Here is a 20473-nt window from a genome sequence, read left to right on the forward strand (position 1 = left end):
GAGAACAGTGTAGTCTGTGAATGTGGTCAGTGGAATTGATGAATGGATATAGATAAGCTTAGAGGTGGAAGGAGAGGAAATTGAGAGAGATACACTGTGATGTTTTCATCTGCTAAGTGAAAGATGGATAATAGGGATGATGATAAAAGGGAGCAGATGGCCTGAAGTGCATGAACAGATAATGTGGAGAAATGAAAATGGCACTGTGAATGAATAATATATGTTGAACAACATCTCACTTCTGGGTATACATCCAACCGATCTGAAAGCAATGTCTTCAGGAGATATTTGCTGCACACCTGTATTCTAAGTAGTGTTATTTCCAACAGCCATGAGGTGACAACAAGCCAAATGTTCATTGACAAATAAATGGATAAACAAAATATATATACATGCAATGATCTATCTAGCCTGAAAAAGAAAGTACATTCTGGCACATATTGCAATAGGGATGAACCCTGAGGACAACATGCTAAGTGAAATACATGTGTCACAAAAGGAAAATACTGTATGGTTCCACCTATATGAAGTACCTCAATTAGTTAAATTCACAGGAACAAAAAGTAAATGGTGGTTGCCAGGGACTGGAGGAAAGGGGGAATGTAAAGTTTTTGTCTAAAGGAAATAGCATTTCATTTTGATAACACAGAAAAGTTCTAGAGATCTATTGCACAACGATGTAAAAACATACTTAACACTTCTGAACTGTACACTTAAAAAAAAGGATTCTGATGAAAAATTTTGTTATATACTTTTTACCACAATTTATAAAAAGATGCCAAACAGCGTATATAGTCAGAGAGGAGATGGAGAGAATAATTTTTGGTAGCCAATGAGCAGGATTTTATTTTCTCAATAGATTAAATGCTGGAACAGAGACAATCAACAGCTGGCTTTAGAGAATGGCCAGAGAGAAGAGTGTGGTGATGCACGGGGGGAAGCTGATCGTTGGACAAATGTAAGAGAAATTCTTGAGGACGAGGGAATTAAATTTGTGATTTAAGACTTTGGCCAAAAAAACAAGGTGGTGGCACCTAGAATGCATGTTAAATTACAAACTCTAAAACCCTGAGTATGTCTGTATTCAGGGATTCATTGAATCCAGAAAAATATCCTATAAGGCACATTTTTTAAAGATAAAATTTATTTTAATAGCAAATGTACATACTATTAAATGACATTTTATAAGCAGCTAGAGCTTCTGATAAAACTGCCTATGAAACACCCAAAGTGTAAATTGTACACCAAAATGTTACAATTAAAACTTGACTCTTAAAAAAAAATTGTGCAAATGAGAATTACTGAGTGATTGAGGAAAGGCAAATAAATCAATAAATTCTGCCATAAAAAACACCCCGATAACCAAAGGCAATATATTGTGAGAAAAATTCAGGCCAAGTGAAGAAGTGAAATATTTAATCATATCCGAGAAGAAAACTACTATTATAGTAAACTTCCCAACAAAGTTATGCGACTCGTAACCACAGGAAATGCTTCATACTTTGCTTAATTAAAACCACACTATAACCAAAAGAATATGGTAATTGAGAATGCTGATTACAAAAAAAGAAGAGTCTGCATATAAAAACAGTTCACTTTAGTGCCTTCCTAGGAAAGGTGACTCCTCAGAGCTACTAGTATGTAACTGCTTATAGCCAAAGCCTGGCTCCAGGCACATCACAGGTGAGGCTTCAGAAAGTCCTTGAAGAGCAGGTGGCAGTGAAACTGGGCTCCCATCTTTCTCATCAAGCAAATGTTCTTTGTGCTGCTCGAGAATAAGTGCAAATAGGAAGTTACAGCTTAAGGCATCATTTCGGTGATGTGGAGCCCATACAGATAGGCTTGCTGATATTCAGATGGTTTCTTTCCAACCCGTGTTCAGCTGCATTCCAAGCACGAAGGCACTCTGAAATAAGAGTTCCTGGTTAGGAGGCAGCATGAATAGCATTGGTTTGAGTCAAAGTTTAAATAATGGGAATGTTAACATTTTCTGTATAGACCAATTATAAGTGCTAGAACCAATAAAGCATCAAGCCATAGTCTCATCCTCATTCATTCACACATTCATTGAATAAATACTGATGTAATAGCTTTACTTTGGGTCCCCACAGGTTTAGATTTAGAGATCACTCTGGCCTCCCCTGTTCTCCTCAACCACATTCTTCTGACTCACCAACAGCAAATAAACTTTTCTTGCTCCACTGCCACAGCAGTTTTTTTTGTATCTTGCTTATCCTATATAATAAAAGGCTAATATGCAAATAGACCGAACGGTGGAACGACCGGTCACTATGATGCGCACTGACCACCAGGGGGCAGGAGCTTAATGCAGGAGCTGCCCCCTGGTGGTCTGTGCGCTCCCACAGGGGGAGTGCCGCTCAGTCAGAAGCCGGGCTCAGGGCTGGTGAGTGCAGTGGCAGTGACAGGAGCCTTTCCCGCCTCTGCGGCAGCACTAAGGCTATCCGACTGCCAGCTTAGGCCGGCTCCCTGTGGGACAGCCCCCGAGGGCTCCTGGACTGTAAGAGGGCACAGGCTGGCCTGAGGGACCCCACGAACAGTGCACAAATTTTGTGCACCAGGCCTCTAGTGGTATATATTCTTATGTATGTCTTATTTTTTATTTTACTATAAAAGTTCCAAGAGATCAGAGGTGGTATCTTTATTTTATAGATTATGTAGGATAAAGCCATTTGAAGTCAGATTTGAGCTTGAATGCTACTTTTGCCAATTAATGACCCAAATCTAATTTAAAACTGTCAGCAAATCCTCCGATCACTGTAAGAAAAATGTATGCAGAACCTGACCTCTTCCCACCAGCTTGGTGGTAGCCACTCACAGCGTAAGCCTGGATAATTGTGATGGAGTCCTCAGTGATTCCCTATTTTCCACCCTTGGCGTCTTACACTCTGTTCTTAACATAGCAGTTAAGGTGACCATTAGCTTTTACACTTAACCATTCCAATGGTTCCCAGCTTAGAATAAACACCAAGTTCATTCAATGACCTAGCACACTCCACATGATGGATCGTCTTCCCCCTCCTCCCCTTCCCTCTCTGATTTCATCTCTGCCATTTTCTCCCTTGGCCAGCCCATAGTGAGCCACACTGGCCACTGCATGCACACCACACCTTAGGATCTTTGCACTTACTGTTCTTTCTTCCTGCAATGTTCTTCCCCCAATGGCTGGCTCCTTACTTCACTCCAATCTTCACTCAAATGACATTTTCCTAGTGAGGTCTTCCCTTCTAACTACCCTGCCCTCTCTATCCCCTTCTCCTGCTTTATTTGTGTTCATAATATTTTACTTACCATCTTCTTATTTATATTATTCTTACTCACTTTGCTATTTAAGTATTTGTTGAATGGATAAATGAATAAAACATAACAGGAATATTAATTGGCAACATGATCTAATTATATTCATTTCTATGCAAGATTTAAAAACTGCAAAAGAACAGTAAATACTTCACACTGTGCTTATTGATGAGTAGAATTTGAATAACATTTTGACATGGAAATTAATAAAACAATTTATTTTAATTAAATACCTGTTTATTTTCTGGTTAGCTTGCTAGGTTGTATGGATCAATAGAATATACTTCTCGTGTTTCTAAGCGAAGATCTCCTTCTGTAGGGCTTTTATTTGTATAATAATTGCTAAATGGAAGAAGGAGGAAAAAGTAAAATCTTTACTCATTGGCCATGATTACTACAAAGATGTAACAGTTGTTTTCTTTCCATAATTCCCAACACATGGTAAGTACTTTTCATGGATGATGCTATTTTATTGCCTAAGTAACCAAAGAAATAATCGCTATAATCCCCAATTTTGGAAAGAGCCATAAAAATAAATGACTTGCTAGGTTGCTAAGTGCCCCGGTCAAAAGTTGACATTACACAGATTTACTTTAGATCCAGGACTTCAATGACTAATAACTATGACCCCCCATTTGGGAAAAAAAAAAATCAAAGTTTTTTTTTAGCGGGGGAGACATCATCATAGGTTTACCTTTTGGGGACATAATCTTCAAATCTAACTTAAAAGGAAAATTTTATATTTGATGTTTGATACATAGTCATATACCACTGAAAGCTTTAAATGATTTTAAGTGGGTATTTTTATTTTTCCTCTTTGAAAGCACATATACTTTGCTGTGCTTCTAAAACCACTTTGCTGAAATTAGGAAAGGACAAGAAAATGTCATTATTCTACCATGTAGAACTCTGAAATAATGTATTACAAAATTGCTGGGAAACAAAGATTACTTCTAGGGTTACTTACAGCATTCCCCTAACTACCTTATTTTAGAGGTCAGATTATAGGAAGATACATTAAGAATGTTATAAAATGGTAATTTTAGGTCAATTTAACATTTAGATTTTATGAAAATATCTGAGATGCCTAGAAAAGAATAGTTTCTCCTTCAAATGTTTAGATGGCTTTTATAAAAATTTAATTTTGTTACAAGACATCCATTGTAAAGTGATTACTCATCTCATTTGCAAAAAGTACTTAAGGCAGGTGAAATGTCTGTATCAACTATAAAACAATAAATTGAATTTGGTTAGAAAATGGAAATAAAACAAGAAGTTGATGCTTAGGAATTTGGTTTAATATAAACATTTGGTTCCTATCAGTGGAGGCACTTAAATAGTAGTATGTGTTGTAATCATGTTAATAAACTTCATAATCATCATGAACATAATTATTTCAGGTTGTAGCATTCCCAAAGGTTGCATATTCTCCTACACATGCTATGTCTTGATAGGAAATTTAGGAAGGAGCATGAAGGAAAGAGATAGAGCCCACATTCTCTACTTATTTAAATGTGTTATTATTCTTGGCTAAAATTATCTTCTAACTTCCTGCGAGGAAAGGCATGCAAATGACATCCCTCTGTTGTTTTTTGTTTGTTTTTTCTTTTGAGACCTTTTTCTCCCTTGAATTGCGTGAAACAACTGTTTCCTAACTTTCCTCCTACTTCTGACTGTTCCTTCCCCTCCTGCCTCTTAAGCATTACTGTTCTGGGATTGGTTTTCATCCTATTTTTACCTTTTGAGGTTTTTTTTTGGCGCCAAGGCTTCCGTTGTGATGTAAACATCACCTATCTGAATTCAGGCCACTCTCTTGAGTCCTACATCTCAAGTGCCACAAAGTGGCAAGGTCAGCACGGAACTCACCATCTTTCCCCACAAACCTGCCCTTCCCCTCTTTTGGTGAAACACTGGGACCTCAAATGACCTTCCACTTGGCTCGTTCTCTGTGCCCCCTTCTCTCTCCTTTCCACACGACACTCAGTCTTGGAAATCCTAGGCTCTCAACAGTGAAGATGTGTCCTGCATCTGCTCCATCCTCTGGACCCCTGCCACTGCTGCTTCGGCTGATGGCCCAACCCTGCCCCTTCTCTTAAAAATATGAATCTGAACACATTTTTCTCTTGCTTCAGGTCCTATAGGATAAACCCTAACTCCACGTTACGGCCTGAAGGCTTTTGATGATCTAGCTCCTGACCACCTTCTTAGATTCCCCAAATGTCTGTTAAGTGGAACAGTAGTTCCATGAGTTGTTAAATGCATTATGTGAGAGAGAGAGAGAGAAAGAAAAAAAAAAGAGTTGTTTAGTCCAATTAGTTTAGGGAACATTGGGTTAAAAAACATGAAACTGGCTTCTTTGTTGTAGGACTTTACAGAAAAGATGCCAATTTCTCACAAATTAATCTATAGACTTAAATGAAATCACAACATGTCTGTTTTTAGAAAATGACAAATGATCTAAAATCACCTGAAAGAACAAACAGAAGAGAATAGAGGGAAAAACCCTAAAAAAAAAAAAAAGTGATAGCGAGGGAATTCCTGCCCTACCAAATATTATAAGAGTAGAAAGCCATACTTATTAAATACAAAGTGATTTTGATAAAATAGATAAATGAAGCAGAAAAAGGAGCCCAGAAACACAAAATATGCAGATATATTAATAATTTGATATTTGATCAAGTTAGGACAAACTTTCTGGAAAGTCATTTGGCAATATTTATTATGCGTCTTAAAACATCATACACTTATCCCTAGAAATTCTAGAAATCTATGCTCTGGAAATAAGTACATGTATGTGAAAAGGTTTATTAAAGGTGTTCATCATATCTTTATTATCAAGATAAATGTGGAAGCAACCTAAAATTACCACAGTACAGACATACATGAAACAGAACAATAATCTATTATATAATTAAAAAGAAAGCATGATTTCAAGACACAAAAATATGTACATACGCAAAATGAAAAAAAAATTAAGGCAGGAGATTATAATGTCAAAATCTCAATTTTATTTTATTTATTTATTTTTAAAATATATTTTATTGATTTTTTACAGAGAGGAAGGGAGATAGATAGATAGTTAGAAACATCGATGGGAGAGAAACATCGATCAGCTGCCTCCTGCAAACTCCATACTGGGGATGTGCCAGCAACCCAGGTACATGCCCTTGACCGGAATCGAACCTGGGACCCTTCAGTCCGCAGGCCGACGCTCTATCCACTGAGCCAAACCGGTTAGGGCCAAAATCTCAATTTTAAAAGAAAAAAGAATGTAAGAAAAAGATCAGATGGAATATACCAAAATACCTGCATTTGTTTCCACTAGGATTTTTGTCTTTCTGTTTTCTAGAATTTTTGTGATGAGTCATCTGATTACATATGATTTAAATACGCGCCCGATATCATTTAAGATCTGCCAGATAGGGCTTCCCGTATGTTGCATAAAATGCCACATCCCAGTTCTCACATTGCTATACTCCTTTCAGGTAACTTGTACTTCCATGTTTAGTTTCAGGCAAGAAGCTGAAACCTTAGTGAATTTTGGTCAAGCACGCATTGAACTTACCGTTTTCTGTGTTTGGGTATCAGGTATAAGGTGACAGCAGTCAAGAAGAGAAGAAATAGCAAACCTACAGAAAGGCCTAGAAAATAAAACAGCAAGTATCAAATGCCAGAAAAATGTGACCTATACCGTTTAGAAGTGATTGTGGGGCCTAGTCCTAGTGGAGGGGAATATGGTATGTTACTTTTATACTTATCCTTTCTGAGCCATGTAATGTTGAATTCCTAAATAATGATACGTGGGCTTAAGGTTTTTCTGATTCAGTCTAGTCCACATTTCATCTAAAGCACCAAGCATTTGACGACAGGGTCCCAGTCAAGCTCTGTGGAGCTTTTCTGTTCCTTTCAGTTTTAGTAGTAATATTCCAGTCACTGGGGTAAAATTAGGTGCTCAGAAGGCCAGATCCCACAATTGTGTATAACATCTGACTGTCAGTTGTGAAATAGTTTTTCTACTGTAAAATAAGCCAGTCTATTCTGATAATGCCAAATCATGCTAAAGACTAAGATTTAATGTAAACTAAACTTTCAACTTAAAAACTGAGAATAGCTGGCTGTTCTAATTATTTATACAACTCTACCCAAAAGTGACAGTTTGTAATGTGAAGGGCACATTAAAAATTCCACAAACACCAAAAAAGGTGAATTTCTTATGAGTTAAAGAAAAAAAATTACTAATACTCAGGCAGGATACAAGACCTCACATTTTATATAAATTTTTATAAAATATCATTTAATCAAATTCATGATAACAGAGATACTACCCTCTAAAGTATTTAGGTGTAAAGGGTCTGAATCTCAAATTGTTTTGCAACGATAATAATAATGTGTTGGATATACGTAGGTAGAGAGATATAAATGGATTAAAGCAAATGTAGCAAAATATACACAATTGGTAAATATAGTTAAATTATATATCAGAGCTTTTATTACAATATTTTTGTAACTTTTCTTTAAGTTTGAAATTATTTCAAAGTATAAAAGTTTTAAAAGTTTATTTAAAAAAGATCATTAGAACATTTTTTTAAGTAATTAAGAGAACTTACCACCAACAAGAGGAGTGAGTGAGCCTAAAAAGAATCCAAAATCATGAACATATTAGTCTAGTTGCATGATTCAATGAAGTCCAAAGACCCATGGCAATGTCTGAAGTTAGCATTCTCTCAAAGTTATCACTCCTATCTCTCTAATTCTATGAAAAAATATTAATTGGAACCTTAAGTCTACCCACTCTTCCTTCATTTTTTATGTAACAACTCATTGGACTTTAAAAATATTTTCACTTTAATTAAGTTGGAGTAGTTCACCAAATAAAAAACCAATATGCTCAGTGTAACCAGGGATTTCTCGGGTTAGAATGCAAATATTAAGTGTTATAACTGGTTTGTTAACATATTTTTGAGGCCCCTGTCAAATTGTTAAGAACTGAGAAACCAAGATATAGCAATAAGGGAAGTCTCAGCAGCAACTTCTTACAAAATGTAATGTTAGCTTTGCACCTTTTAAGTTAGTGTTCCTCTACTTTCTTTCTTTACTTCCCTCATCCTCAGAAAGTTCTGCTTCTTCTAGATTAGACAACCTACTTCAAATCTATCATATCACTGGTTACAGGCCTATGTCAATTTAAAATCCAGGAGTCCTTAACACTGAGGGATACCCCTTACTGTCTTTCTCTAGTGAGACAAGTATCAGCAAAGTCCCTTGTACTTACCTTGTGATTTGCAAACAGCCAGGGGAGGGTTCCATCCGTGATCCTCCAGGCACTGGCTCTGGGGACTGCCTTCCAGGGTATATCCCTCTTCACACTCCAAATTAACAACTGCTCCATGCTGGTACTTTTTCCCAGACTCCAGCCCCTTCTGGATTCCATTCATATACTCTGGGGAGCTACAGTTTACTTCTGAAATGAAAGGAATCTAATTTACCCATGAGGTAGACACTGCTCTTAATGGAAAGTTCTATGAATCCATTAACTTAGTTAATTCTCAGTAAATAAAGCTTTCTTGAAATAACAAATGATAACCTAGGTAGAGTTTTTCAGTGTCAGCCATCTATTTCAATAACCTCTAGGTAAGTTAAGCCTGGTTGTTTTCCTTCCTTTTGCTTTAGTTTCTAACTAATAGCTGGTTAATGTTAATGACTTGTTAGGGCTAAATGGGTACAAATTCTAAATTACTGTTTTATCAGTACCGACTCTTACTCTCCAATTCTTCATACACGTACATACTTCCTCTTTTCTTCTTTCATCTCTTCAGTGTAGGGGTCAGTCCTGTGAGATTTTGGAGATGAATCCTGACTCTAGGACTTCCTAATGTGTGACCTTGGAAAAGTTATAAATCTCTTCATTCTACTGAGACTTCATCTCTAATATGGGAATAATAATGGCACCACCTTCATATGGTTCTCAAAAAGATTAAATGACAATGCACTCAAAATGCAGTGCACAGTATCAGACATACAGCCAAAAGTGCTCAACAAATATTACATATTAACTCAATTCTCATATTCCATATGCTTAATGAAACATAAAAAATATACCCATAATCCTACCATCACTCAAAGGAAATACATTGAAAAAAATCATTGTGCTTTTTCATTAGTATTTTGCCAGATGCATACTTATAATAACTACAATCACTGTGTAACTTCAATCTACACTTTGGTTGTTTAATTTACATAAGCATTTCAATTTTCTATATTTAAATGACTTCATAAGTGATCACTCAACAGAGACTACACTCTAAGTCATTTTTCTTATTCTGTGGTATTTAGATCAACTACATGTATTAATCCTAGGAAATACATCTAATTAAATTATCTAACTGAGGCATTTATTTGGTGACTTTAAATTGAAAGTACCTAACTGCATATATTTATTTGGGACAAATCTGAGTTAAAAAAATAAATAATGCACCTTTACAAAAAGGGGCAGGGTGGCTCCAGGTGCCCTCGTGTGTGCAAATAAGGAGTGCCTCTCCCACCAGCAGGTAGCCTTCGTCACAGCGGTACACGATTGACATTCCAGGAGAAAATCGAGCTCTCTCGCCACCAGTATGATTCCCATTGGACATCTTAAATGGAGGTTGACATCCTACGAAGGCTTAAACACCAATAAAAAAGGGTCTTTAATTTAGTACAGAGGAACACATAGTCAACACTATCTGTGAGTGATGGCCATATAGGAAGAATGCAGGCAACAAGCCAACCAATTGGTATCTAGTAATACCCATTCCACACAAACCCAGCAGTACTGGCCAGAGATTTCCACTGCCTACATATGGGGTATATGACCTGAAGAAAAATGTCAAAAGTAAGATAATGAAACCTCAATGGTTGCAGCCCACAATTGTACTCTATCAGCCAATAGTATTCTTTCATTTTCCTTTTAAATAGCAGAAAGCTTGTACTCTAAGGGTCACCCAAGTAGCCATGGAGTGAAGCCACCAGATATGACAAAGGGGAAAGAATGTGCCCTTCTACAAATGACAGCCAAAGCCCAATTCAAGCAACTGTTGCCTTGCAGGAAAGCAGACGGGGGCCCTCACTGAATCACAGGTTCAACATTGATCTTGGGCTTGGATATGGGTTTCACGTAAAGAGAGACTACTGTGTTGGCCAAAGAGAACAGTTCTGGTGAGCTGAATTCAGTTCTTGGGTCATTAATTGACAGTCCCTGTTGTACATGGTCACCTAGTCATTGACAGGAATATAACTGATGAATGATAACTAAAATGACAAGAAAGACAATTCACTGGGTCTGAAGGCCAGCTTCATGCCTCCGAACACCAAAAGTTCTCTTTCTAACTGGTATTATAGCCTTAAATATAAAATTATCAAGCGATATTACTGCCAACATTTACCCCCCAAAATGATAAGTGAATTTTTATTATTCTAATTTAAGAAAAATAATAAGTTTTGTAGAAGCCATCACTTTGGAAGTTAACCATAATCCTTTCATGTACTTTTGCTCAACTGACTTAGTAAGGAAGTGGGGGGGTGAGGGGGAGAATTCACTGAGAGGATAAGGCAGGTATCTTGGAAAACACTATCGTTGTTTTAACATTTACATCTTTTTCTTTAGCTCAAATGGCAAATGCAGATTCAAAAAACATTTCCTTATTCTAAGCAACATCCCATAGTTAACTTCTTAAAATAACTTACCCTTTTTGATACACGTTGGTACACCTGGCACCCATTTGTTATTGGTATGGCACCTAATCAAGTCACTGCCATTCATGATGAAACCCTGGTTGCAGGCAACATATACAATGTCATTGTGGGAATATGAAGAACGAGCTTTATTCAGCGTGTATCCATGTTTGACTTCTGGGTGAGGGCAGTGGGCCACAGGAGGAGGTTTTAAGCACCGTGGGGGAGGTGCACTCCAAGATCCATGTCCTTCAGAATCACTTATGCATCGGATGTTTCTCTCTCCCAGAAGAGAGAATCCTTGGTCACATTCATAAGAGATTTCAATTCCATAAAGAAACTGTTTTGCCATCACACCTGTGTGCCTCCCGTTGTCAATCACTGGTGGAGGTGGACAGTGAATGGCTGCAGAAGAGATTCGGGAAATGCTGCTTCAGCTAGTGTACCAAGGCGGACAGTCGTCATTCGGATGCAAATAAAACTATGTGACTGCATTATGACACATACCATACAGTTATTTAGCTTTACAACCTGCATTGTTCTCATCAAAACAGCTTTATTAACATTTCTGATTATATGAGTAATACATATTCATCCCCCAAATTTTAAAAATACAATAAAGTAATAAGAAAGAAATACAACTATATTAATAAAAACTAGAAATATGACTATATATTTATATAGTCTATAAATACACCTATATGTATATATTATATAATTAGCAGATATATGCCAAATATATAGTTTCTACTTGACAACTTTACTTGTCAATGACAGTGCTGACTAAACTGTGAAAGATATTTCTTATCTCAGGTACATTGAGATAGAAAACAGATAGTTGAAGTAGTTATAAGCTACTTCTTAAGTGGCCTGCCATTTCTAACTCCCAACCACCTCACTTATAACTTTAATTTTTCTCTTACCTTCACAGAGTGGAATCCTTTGGAACCGAACCCCAGTCTCAGCATCTTCACACTTCTGATAAGTATGCCCAGTCAGCTGGTACCTAGAGAGAGATTATCACACATTTCTTTTTCCCAATATCACGTCTCTGAAACCTCACCTCCTCATACCACAAATACAGAGGAACTCCTACACAAGAACTTCGGTACAGAGGAATGAAAACCCTTGACCCTCCCAGTAAGCAGACTTTTTTAGATGAGAGTTGCTCACGGCAAAGCTATTTCCATGTCAAAGAAGAACTAACAAGTCAGAGATGCTACTTAGACTTTTGGAACCTCATATTCTCTGTGAGTGGCAATGAGGAGCCGCAAAAAGAGTCACCAAGACAAGCTGAGGGTGCAACTAATGCACTAAACCAAGTGGGGACCCGCTCTGGATGGATCATCTCATACTCACCCATCTTGACAGGATGTATTAACCAGAATCACATGCGAATCAGCTGGAAGCTCTTGAACATCTTCTCCCGCGGGCTCACATGTTGCTTCTGGAGGAGCACAGCTGGAATTACTCACACATGCTTGCTATCAAAGGGAAGGCAACTCTGGAGCTAAAGTACCTTCACACCGAGGGGCAGAAGGACTCCAATTTCCGGAAGGCATACAGTGAATGGATTTGTTTCCCACAAGCGAGTAGCCAGGGTCACAGGTGTAGTCTACAGTCATCCCAGAGACAAAGAGGACCCTATTTCCGCCTGTATGCCGACCGTGGTGCAGCCCCGAAGGTGGCTGGCAGTCTGAAGGAAAAACTTCCCACATAAATACCAACAAAAGAAGAACTTATACTCAAGAACATTAAGAGTACAACATTTGACAACAGATAATCTTAAACATCTTAGCCAAGGATAATAAAGCTCTAATTCATTACTGAATGCTTTCTGCTCATTTGAAAGAACTAGACTTCTTTAAACAGGTCCTCTCAGTATCCACCTTGAATATATTCTGGATACAAGAGACATTCACACAAGGAACATATACAACACACATAGAACATTGTTACAGATCAAAACAATAGGATAGTAATCTGTGCCCCATTGACTTTTTCCATGAGTGTAGTTTTGGGTGGGAGATGAGAATAGTAAGTAAATACCTTATTTTCCCCCCATTGGGCTGTTTACCTTTCTCACAAACGGGTATTTCAGGATCCCAGGTGTCATTGGCTTTGCAACGAATCTCACTGCTGCCCTTCAAAGTAAATCCATCAACACACTTGAATGTCACACTGTCGTTGTAGACATATGGGGCTTCCTTGCCCGATATCTGGTATCCATTTTCAATGTAGGCATGTGAGCACTGAATAGCAGGGAGGGAAAGTTTACAGAGAGGAGCAGGGCCACTCCAGATGCCCCTCTCCTGACCATCTTTTGTACAACGGATGGTGCTCTCCCCGATGAGGTTGAATTCTACGCCTTTCTCTGGCCCAGGGTTACAGGAATAAGTGACTGTGGTTCCATATGGAAAGTCTTCTGAGGAACTCCCTGTGTGTGCCCCATTGTCGATGACAGGGGGTGGTGGGCAGGTGATTTCTGGAGAGATGAGAAGTGACCATATAATTCTGTTTCAGTTTTAAACACCAAAGAAGAGAAAGGAAGTTGGCTATGAATCTGTTGTTATCAAATTTCCTGGAGGATATGGGTGAGTTTTGATGATATGAGTTATATCAAAGTTCACAAGTGAACATGTACATCAATATCATATAGTGAGGGAGTAAAGGCCTGTAGTAAATTATTAATTAAAACAAGAATTCTTTTTTAAATAAATAATAGACGAATAAAAGGTACAGGGGCATAGAATTAAGCCTTTTTTTTTGAGTTTCATCCTTGTGCGGAAGTTATTTGATAGTTGAGTCAAGAATACTTATTGTTGATTGAGTATCTACTTATTGACACACAGTTTTATCATTTAAAAAGTAGAGATAATACCATGTAGGTAAAATAACTTTAAAGTCTGTAATCTTATGCTAAATTTATAGATGAGGGGATAGAATTTCAAAGAAGTTACATAAATCACCCAAGATCATATGAAGCCATAGATACAGAATAAGAGATTAGATCCCACACCAATCTCCTTTTTCTCCCCAAACTACAGCTTACCCCAAATTAAACATGGTGGCTCATATACTCGCTGCTTTCATCATCTTATACACTTAAATTACAAAAGAGCATCAGTGACAGAACACATTTAAATTAGGTGCTTGCTATGCTTCGAAGTGGATAGAGATGACAGTACAAAGACAGAAAAACTGTTGACAAAGTTAATGAAACAGAGAGTAATATTTCTATTCCCACAACATAGCCTAAAAGAGAAATCTCCCAGGGCACACATAGGTGTCACTCACCTATACAAAGACGAATCTCCATAAACCAAGGAATGGTGCCTTGACACAGCTGATAAACACTCTCACCTAACCTGGACCTAGAGATAGAGTCGTGTCATTTTGCCGTCTAGTGACCATTAAACTAAGCAAGCGCTATTGGCTCAAAAGCAGACTCACCACGTTCAGGACAAGAAGCAATACGAACAGAATGCAGCCAGCATCAGCTCCATCATTGCACAGGAGTAGTTCCCATACATGGAAAACTAGCAAGATTAGCACTTCCATGGACACGGGCCAGGGAAGGGTCTTTGAGGTAAACTCTTACAGAGCTTGCAGTATGCGCTGATAAGCCAGACCCAGTTCAGGCTGAGCCAGCACTCACTTACCCTTCATCGCAAGAAGAGTCAACATCTGGTCTAATCACTCGATTTTGGGGTTTTTTGTAGAGATACTTTCCTATAGGTTCACACTCTGCCACTAAGAAGAAGAGACGAGGATGAGAAATCAACTCAAGCAATCTCAAAACTACAAAACATCTGCATGCAAGTCCTGATACCTTTGCATTTGGGGACAGTGGGTGTCCACACCCCGTCAGAGGTGCAATGTATGGATTCTTCGCCCACCAGCACATAGCCAGGGTCACAGCTGTATTTTATGGATGTTCCAGGCTCAAAGCGCATCCTATGTCTATCTTCCTTTTGCCCATTGAGGATTTCAGGAGGGGCTTGGCACGCTACAAGAAAGAAAAAAATTTTATTGTCTAAACAACAGCAACATGGAGAAACAGCCAAAGAAATGGGTATTAACGCTGTAATTCCTCTCTGGTGGCAGCTGTATGATGCAGAAGGTATCTTACAGCCCAGCTTGGGGTAATTTTGGATCAGTGTTTCTCGATCTTTCCCTCTTCTTTGCACTTAGGCTACTGCAGATTTTGTTCAGTTTCCACTCGGTGCTTTACCTCCTCTCATTTCTTCCTTTCTTAAGGAATCACCTCGTATGCTCTCAATGGGAGATTCTCATATACCCATGGAATGGGGGCTTTGATGACCTCCCTTTTAAGAAATCAGTATTAACACAAATACACATTTTCCCCATAAAGAAATGGGCAACTTAGTGGTTCCTAATGTTATTTTTCCCCAGGACACTTCTACAAAATGAACAAACGATGGGTGTAGTGTGTAAAAAGCCTTTACATAATTTATAAACACTATACAAACTGAAAAATAACCTGCTTACACCCCAAATCCCTACCTATAATTCTTAGAAAAGACGAAATCAGTAGAACGTTTTCTTGGTCCTGGAACACTCACCCTTTTCACAGACTGGTGCAGAGGGCTCCCATGTGCCTTGGGCACTGCACCTTATTCTCTTGCTACCTTTCAAGGTGAAGCCCAACAAGCAACCAAATGCCACAGTATCATTATATGAATATTGATCTTTCTGCCCAGACGATATTTGGCCTCTTAGGATCTGGGGAGGTGGACAGTGAATTCCAGGAGTAGAAAGTTCGCAGCGCGGGGCAGGACCACTCCAGATCCCAGTCTTCTGACTATCAGTGGTGCAACGGATAGTGTCCTTCCCAATCAGGATGAAGTCCACTCCTCTCTCTGGCCCCGGGTCACAAGTGTAAGTGACTGTGCTTCCGTATGGAACGTTCACTGAAGGGTGGCCTGTATGCCTTCCATTGAGAATATTAGGAGGTGGTGGGCAAAGGATTTCTAGAGAAATGAGAGAGAAATGACAAGATTGTAGCTGTACTACACATAAGAAAGCCTCAGACTTGATGCCACTCTCATCTCCTAGGTTCAGGGTCCTAGGATATTTGAATCGCTGATGAACCATCAAGGCAGCTATCTCTCTATATAAAAGCCTAAGTGGACGTTATGACTGAACAACCGAATGACCAGAATGACCGGTCGCTATGATTCAACTGCCCCCTGGTGGTCAGTGCATTCCCACAGCCAACCTCTCGTGGCTGGCCAACTTCCTCCTGTCCCTCCCCGTGGCTGGCCAACCTTCGGCAGTCCCTCCCCCATCTCTCCCCCTGGCCAGGAGGCCCTGATTGGGACTGGGTGAGACAGCCCCGATCGGCCCCGATTGCCAGCCAGGCCTAGGGACCCCACCCATGCACAAATTCGTGCACCAGGCCTCTGGTAACAATGTTATTGAAAAAATATATCTTGCTGATCCTTGGATTTCTGTTACTGAATATGCCCTCTCATTTATGTGCATGGCCTGGCTTACAAGTCTACTTAGATTTAGAGAAAGAAAAGCCTAGGAAGCCTGTTTTACTCGAATAAGCAGAGAATAGAGAGGTAACTGAAGGATGCTTCTGTTATAACCCTTAAAGATGTCTCGGAGAGATATTTGCTCTATAATGTTCTGTATAGTAATGACTGAATCAACATCTTTTAGTTGAAAGAATTCAGTGCTCTGTTGAGCCTCAGATAAGTAACTAGGTTCAAACCACAGTTTGCATAACCTACCTTCACATTTTGGCATCTTGGTCCATAAAGCTCTCTCTCCAGCAATTACACACTGACTAGAAGGTTGGCCTCGTAATCGATATCTGGAGACAGAGGGTGGTCATTCAGAACTATTAGACAGTTGGTGATATGGATTAATAACCTCTACTTAAATACAAACTCATTTAATTTGTGTGCACCGACTCTTATTAGCATTATTTCTCATAACCTCACCCACGGCTCTCCACAGATCCTCACAGAGGAGCCTTCACAGGTCATACTACGCATGGAGAAGCCCAATGAATTAAATCTCCTAGGTCCTCCAGACACTCACCCTTCATTACAGGAAAAGGTTATAGTTACGCCAACTCGACGACTTGCAGGCCCCTTTATCTGGCCATTGAGCAATGTTCCTGGAGCGTCACACTGGGCCTCTGTGGAAACAAGCCAAAGATGCACAAAGCAAAGCCAAATAACAGAATAGCCTAATTTCTGAAAACTGCTTGTAAATTTGGGGTACCTTTACATTGTGGAATGACTGCACTCCAGTCTCCTGAAGACAAACAACGAATGGTCGTTTCTCCAACAAGCAAGTAGCCAGGTTCACAGCTGTAAGTCACAGACAGTCCAGGGACAAAGAGGCCGACATTCTCTGCTGTGTGATGTCCATTGGGGATCATGGGAAGTGGTGGACACTCCAGGGAGAAATCTTTACACACACACATTAGAACAAAAGGCCATCAGATGATACATCCTTCACAATCTAGATTTTGACATAGTACATTCATCCAGCTAAATGGCACATTATCTGTGGTAACCAGTCATCATGAATTTTCAACTCATTCTTTAAAACAAGTGTGATGTAATATCCATTTTATACACCATATAGTTCCTTATTTTCTATTTTTAGTTACTCTTTATGATTTTGTGAAGTTTTTCATTTACCAAAAAAATCGTCCATTTTTACAAATACTCTCATCCTATCCTTAAGCCTATTCTCTGGTCCAAAAGTCACATGTTATTAAGGGGTTATCCTGCTAGTTATTAGTAATATAGTTTTATAGAATCCCATATGTGTTACATATATACATACATATTGGGTGAGTATATGTGTACTCACATCTTATTCTACATCTTTCTTTCTTTGCTTAATAATCTGCTTATGTTATCTTCTCATGTCAATACATATAGGTCAACCTAAATCTTTATAATGGCTTATTTTCTATAGTCACTCATATTGTGGCTATCTTCAAACCTTCCTTACCTCCAAGATTATATATCTATCTACAAATACATAGAATCATATTTTTCTAATAGTTTTTCAGCTTGGTTGATTTAGAATCAATTGATATTGTTCTTCACTAAGAAAAGAAATACCTACTTTTTATTATAATAGGTTGTCAAATATGACAGTCCCTGTAATTGTACAATTAAAATTCAGATTTAGATTTCTGCAACAACATAAACCTCAGTAAAAAATAAATGAAGAGCCCTGACTGGTTTGGCTCAGTGGATAGAGCGTCGGCCTGAGGACTGAAGGGTCCCAGGTTTGATTCCGGTTAAGGATATGTACCTTGGTTTTGGGCACATCCCCAGTGGGAGGTGTGCAGAGGGCAGCTAATCGATGTTTCTCTCTCATCAATGTTTCTAACTCTCTATCCCTCTCCCTTCCTCTCTGTGAAAAATCAATAAAATATATTTTTTTAAAAATAAAAAATAAATAAAAATAAAATAAATGAAGAACTTATAGTAATCCTTACTTTCAAAGTCATTTGATTTGAAATGTTATGTCTGAGGAGATGACTTGGAAAAGTAGTGCATCACTTCAGAAAGTGTTTATAGATGTCTCATAGAACAGGAATCATTTCTGCCAGACTGTATTAACATCTATTTACAGGTGGGTTCTAAAACATTGGGTATATTTATTCTTATTTTAACATTAACTCATATAAGTTGTTTAAAACCACACAATTCACACAGCACCATCAAAGTCTCATCTTGTGAGACTCATTCAGTTCAATTATTAGGTGTGTTCAATTACTTTTTCTCATCATACTTTAAAATTTTCTGTTCTATTGATGTTTGTTAAATGAACATCCATGCCCTTGGTGACAAAAACTAAAACTAAAACAGGGAACAATAATTTTCACCCTTTGCCATGCTTCCCCCTTCACCCCTACCCTTTACACATCGACACTGTTCTTTGTTCACAATGCTACAAAACGTTATCTGCAGAGAAATGCAATGGTCCACCCTCCCGATTCAGGTTGAGTTTCTCTCTTACTCACCACTCTCACAGGTTGGTAGTGGTGTCGGCCCCCACCTTCTATTTGCTTGGCACCAAACGGTCTTGTTTCCTTTCATGGTGAAGTTGGCATCACAGGTAAAGGTCACAGAATCACCATGTCTGTATGGTGGTCTAGATCTTTTGTCTTTGTGTCCCCCTGGTACTACAGGCTCAGAGCAAGTAGATCTTCTGCTGTAATATTCACATGTAGGGGCAGGTTTATCCCAGATTCCTTTCACTTGGTCTTTACTTATACAAAAAAGATTCTTTTCTCCAATGATGCGGTAGCTAGGGGGACAAGTGTACCTCACCAAAGTGTTAAGAGGTACGGAGCCAGAAGCATAACTATTCCAACCATTTTGGATAGGAGGAGGAGGATCACAAAAAATCCCTGAAAAATAGAAAAGGAAATATGTGGTGATATTGATTATGACAAGAAAAAGATTCAGATGTAGATTAGAGCTCCAAGTATAGTTTATGTCACCTTATCAGAAACAGACTTAGAAATCTGTATAATTTATTTCTTAGGGACTCAGAGTCCCTACTTATCCCCAAGCTCCTAAATTCTTACCTTTCTTTTGCTGCTCAGCAAACAAATCAATATAGGGCTTAAAAGTACCATCTTGATCGAACAATGACAATGAAAGAGAATTTATTAAATAATTCTGAGTCTAATCAATTTTAATAAAACTAAAGGCAAACAGTTGTGAAAATAATATGTTAATAACATGCTAATCACATGTGGGGAGGTACCATGGACTAATGAAATATGGACTCAGACCTGGTCTCAAATTCCCACTGTCATTGAATAGCTGAGTGACCTTAGGCAAGTCTTACCCTCTCTAAGCCTCAGTTTCCCAGTCTATTGTATAAATTAAGCTACTTCATAAGGTTGAAATGAGAACCCAGAGAGATGCAAGTACCTGAAAGGAACAAGAACAATACCTGAAATGTACAAATTATCGGATGTCTATTTCAAACACACAGTGGGGGCTACAAGTGGTGAAAGCACATTATTCTCTTCTACGAAAGGGACTGCAGCCTCACTACAGTCATTTGTCACCCTTTGATGCTGAATCCCTTTGAAAAAGCCACAGGAAGTGATCAAGAGTTTGGAAGAATGACCTCATATTTTTAAGATACTTGTCATATTGTTAATTATTTATAGCTGTGTTGGTATATGCACACCTTTCCTGAGTGAGTCTCAGAACAAAGGGAAAAGTGCCAACCTCCAGAATGGCTGGCTGATTTCCATTTAGCTCCAAGACCTTCTCATCACGAGAGGTACTAGGATAGGAACACACACCACACCATTCCAGCACAGCAGTGCTGCTCGGTTCCAGTGGGATAAGAGCGTTTACCTTAATATAAATAGAAGACTTGATATGAAGTCAACTGAATAAATTCAGTTTTGGTCTGC

The 20473-nt window shown here is 38.6% G+C and overlaps 1 protein-coding gene across 4 annotated transcripts in view; it reads right to left on the reverse strand.

Annotated features, from left to right (window-relative positions):
• Positions 1-1582: 1582 nt before the first annotated feature.
• CR2 (complement component (3d/Epstein Barr virus) receptor 2) overlaps positions 1583-20473 on the reverse strand; it is a 30893-nt gene continuing 12002 nt past the window's right edge. For 3 of the 4 annotated variants that reach the window (XM_014532570.1, XM_014532569.1, XM_014532567.1), the window contains 19 exons: positions 19055-19444; positions 17287-17475; positions 17101-17200; positions 16788-16870; positions 15612-16019; positions 14858-15034; positions 14688-14778; positions 14323-14399; positions 13103-13510; positions 12545-12721; positions 12385-12472; positions 11949-12031; positions 11038-11430; positions 9791-9976; positions 8588-8776; positions 7923-7946; positions 6881-6956; positions 3549-3657; positions 1583-1906 (listed from right to left, as the gene is read on the reverse strand). In XM_014532570.1, coding sequence (XP_014388056.1) covers positions 3564-3657; positions 6881-6956; positions 7923-7946; positions 8588-8776; positions 9791-9976; positions 11038-11430; positions 11949-12031; positions 12385-12472; positions 12545-12721; positions 13103-13510; positions 14323-14399; positions 14688-14778; positions 14858-15034; positions 15612-16019; positions 16788-16870; positions 17101-17200; positions 17287-17475; positions 19055-19444 — 3233 coding nt within the window. In that variant the 3' untranslated portion in view covers positions 1583-1906; positions 3549-3563. The remainder of the gene's footprint in view (positions 1907-3548; positions 3658-6880; positions 6957-7922; positions 7947-8587; positions 8777-9790; positions 9977-11037; positions 11431-11948; positions 12032-12384; positions 12473-12544; positions 12722-13102; positions 13511-14322; positions 14400-14687; positions 14779-14857; positions 15035-15611; positions 16020-16787; positions 16871-17100; positions 17201-17286; positions 17476-19054; positions 19445-20473) is intronic. The other variant, XM_014532568.1, reaches the window with a different exon arrangement.

This window comes from Myotis brandtii, unplaced genomic scaffold, assembly GCF_000412655.1.
Source record: "Myotis brandtii unplaced genomic scaffold, ASM41265v1 scaffold898, whole genome shotgun sequence".
Lineage (NCBI taxonomy): Eukaryota > Metazoa > Chordata > Mammalia > Chiroptera > Vespertilionidae > Myotis > Myotis brandtii.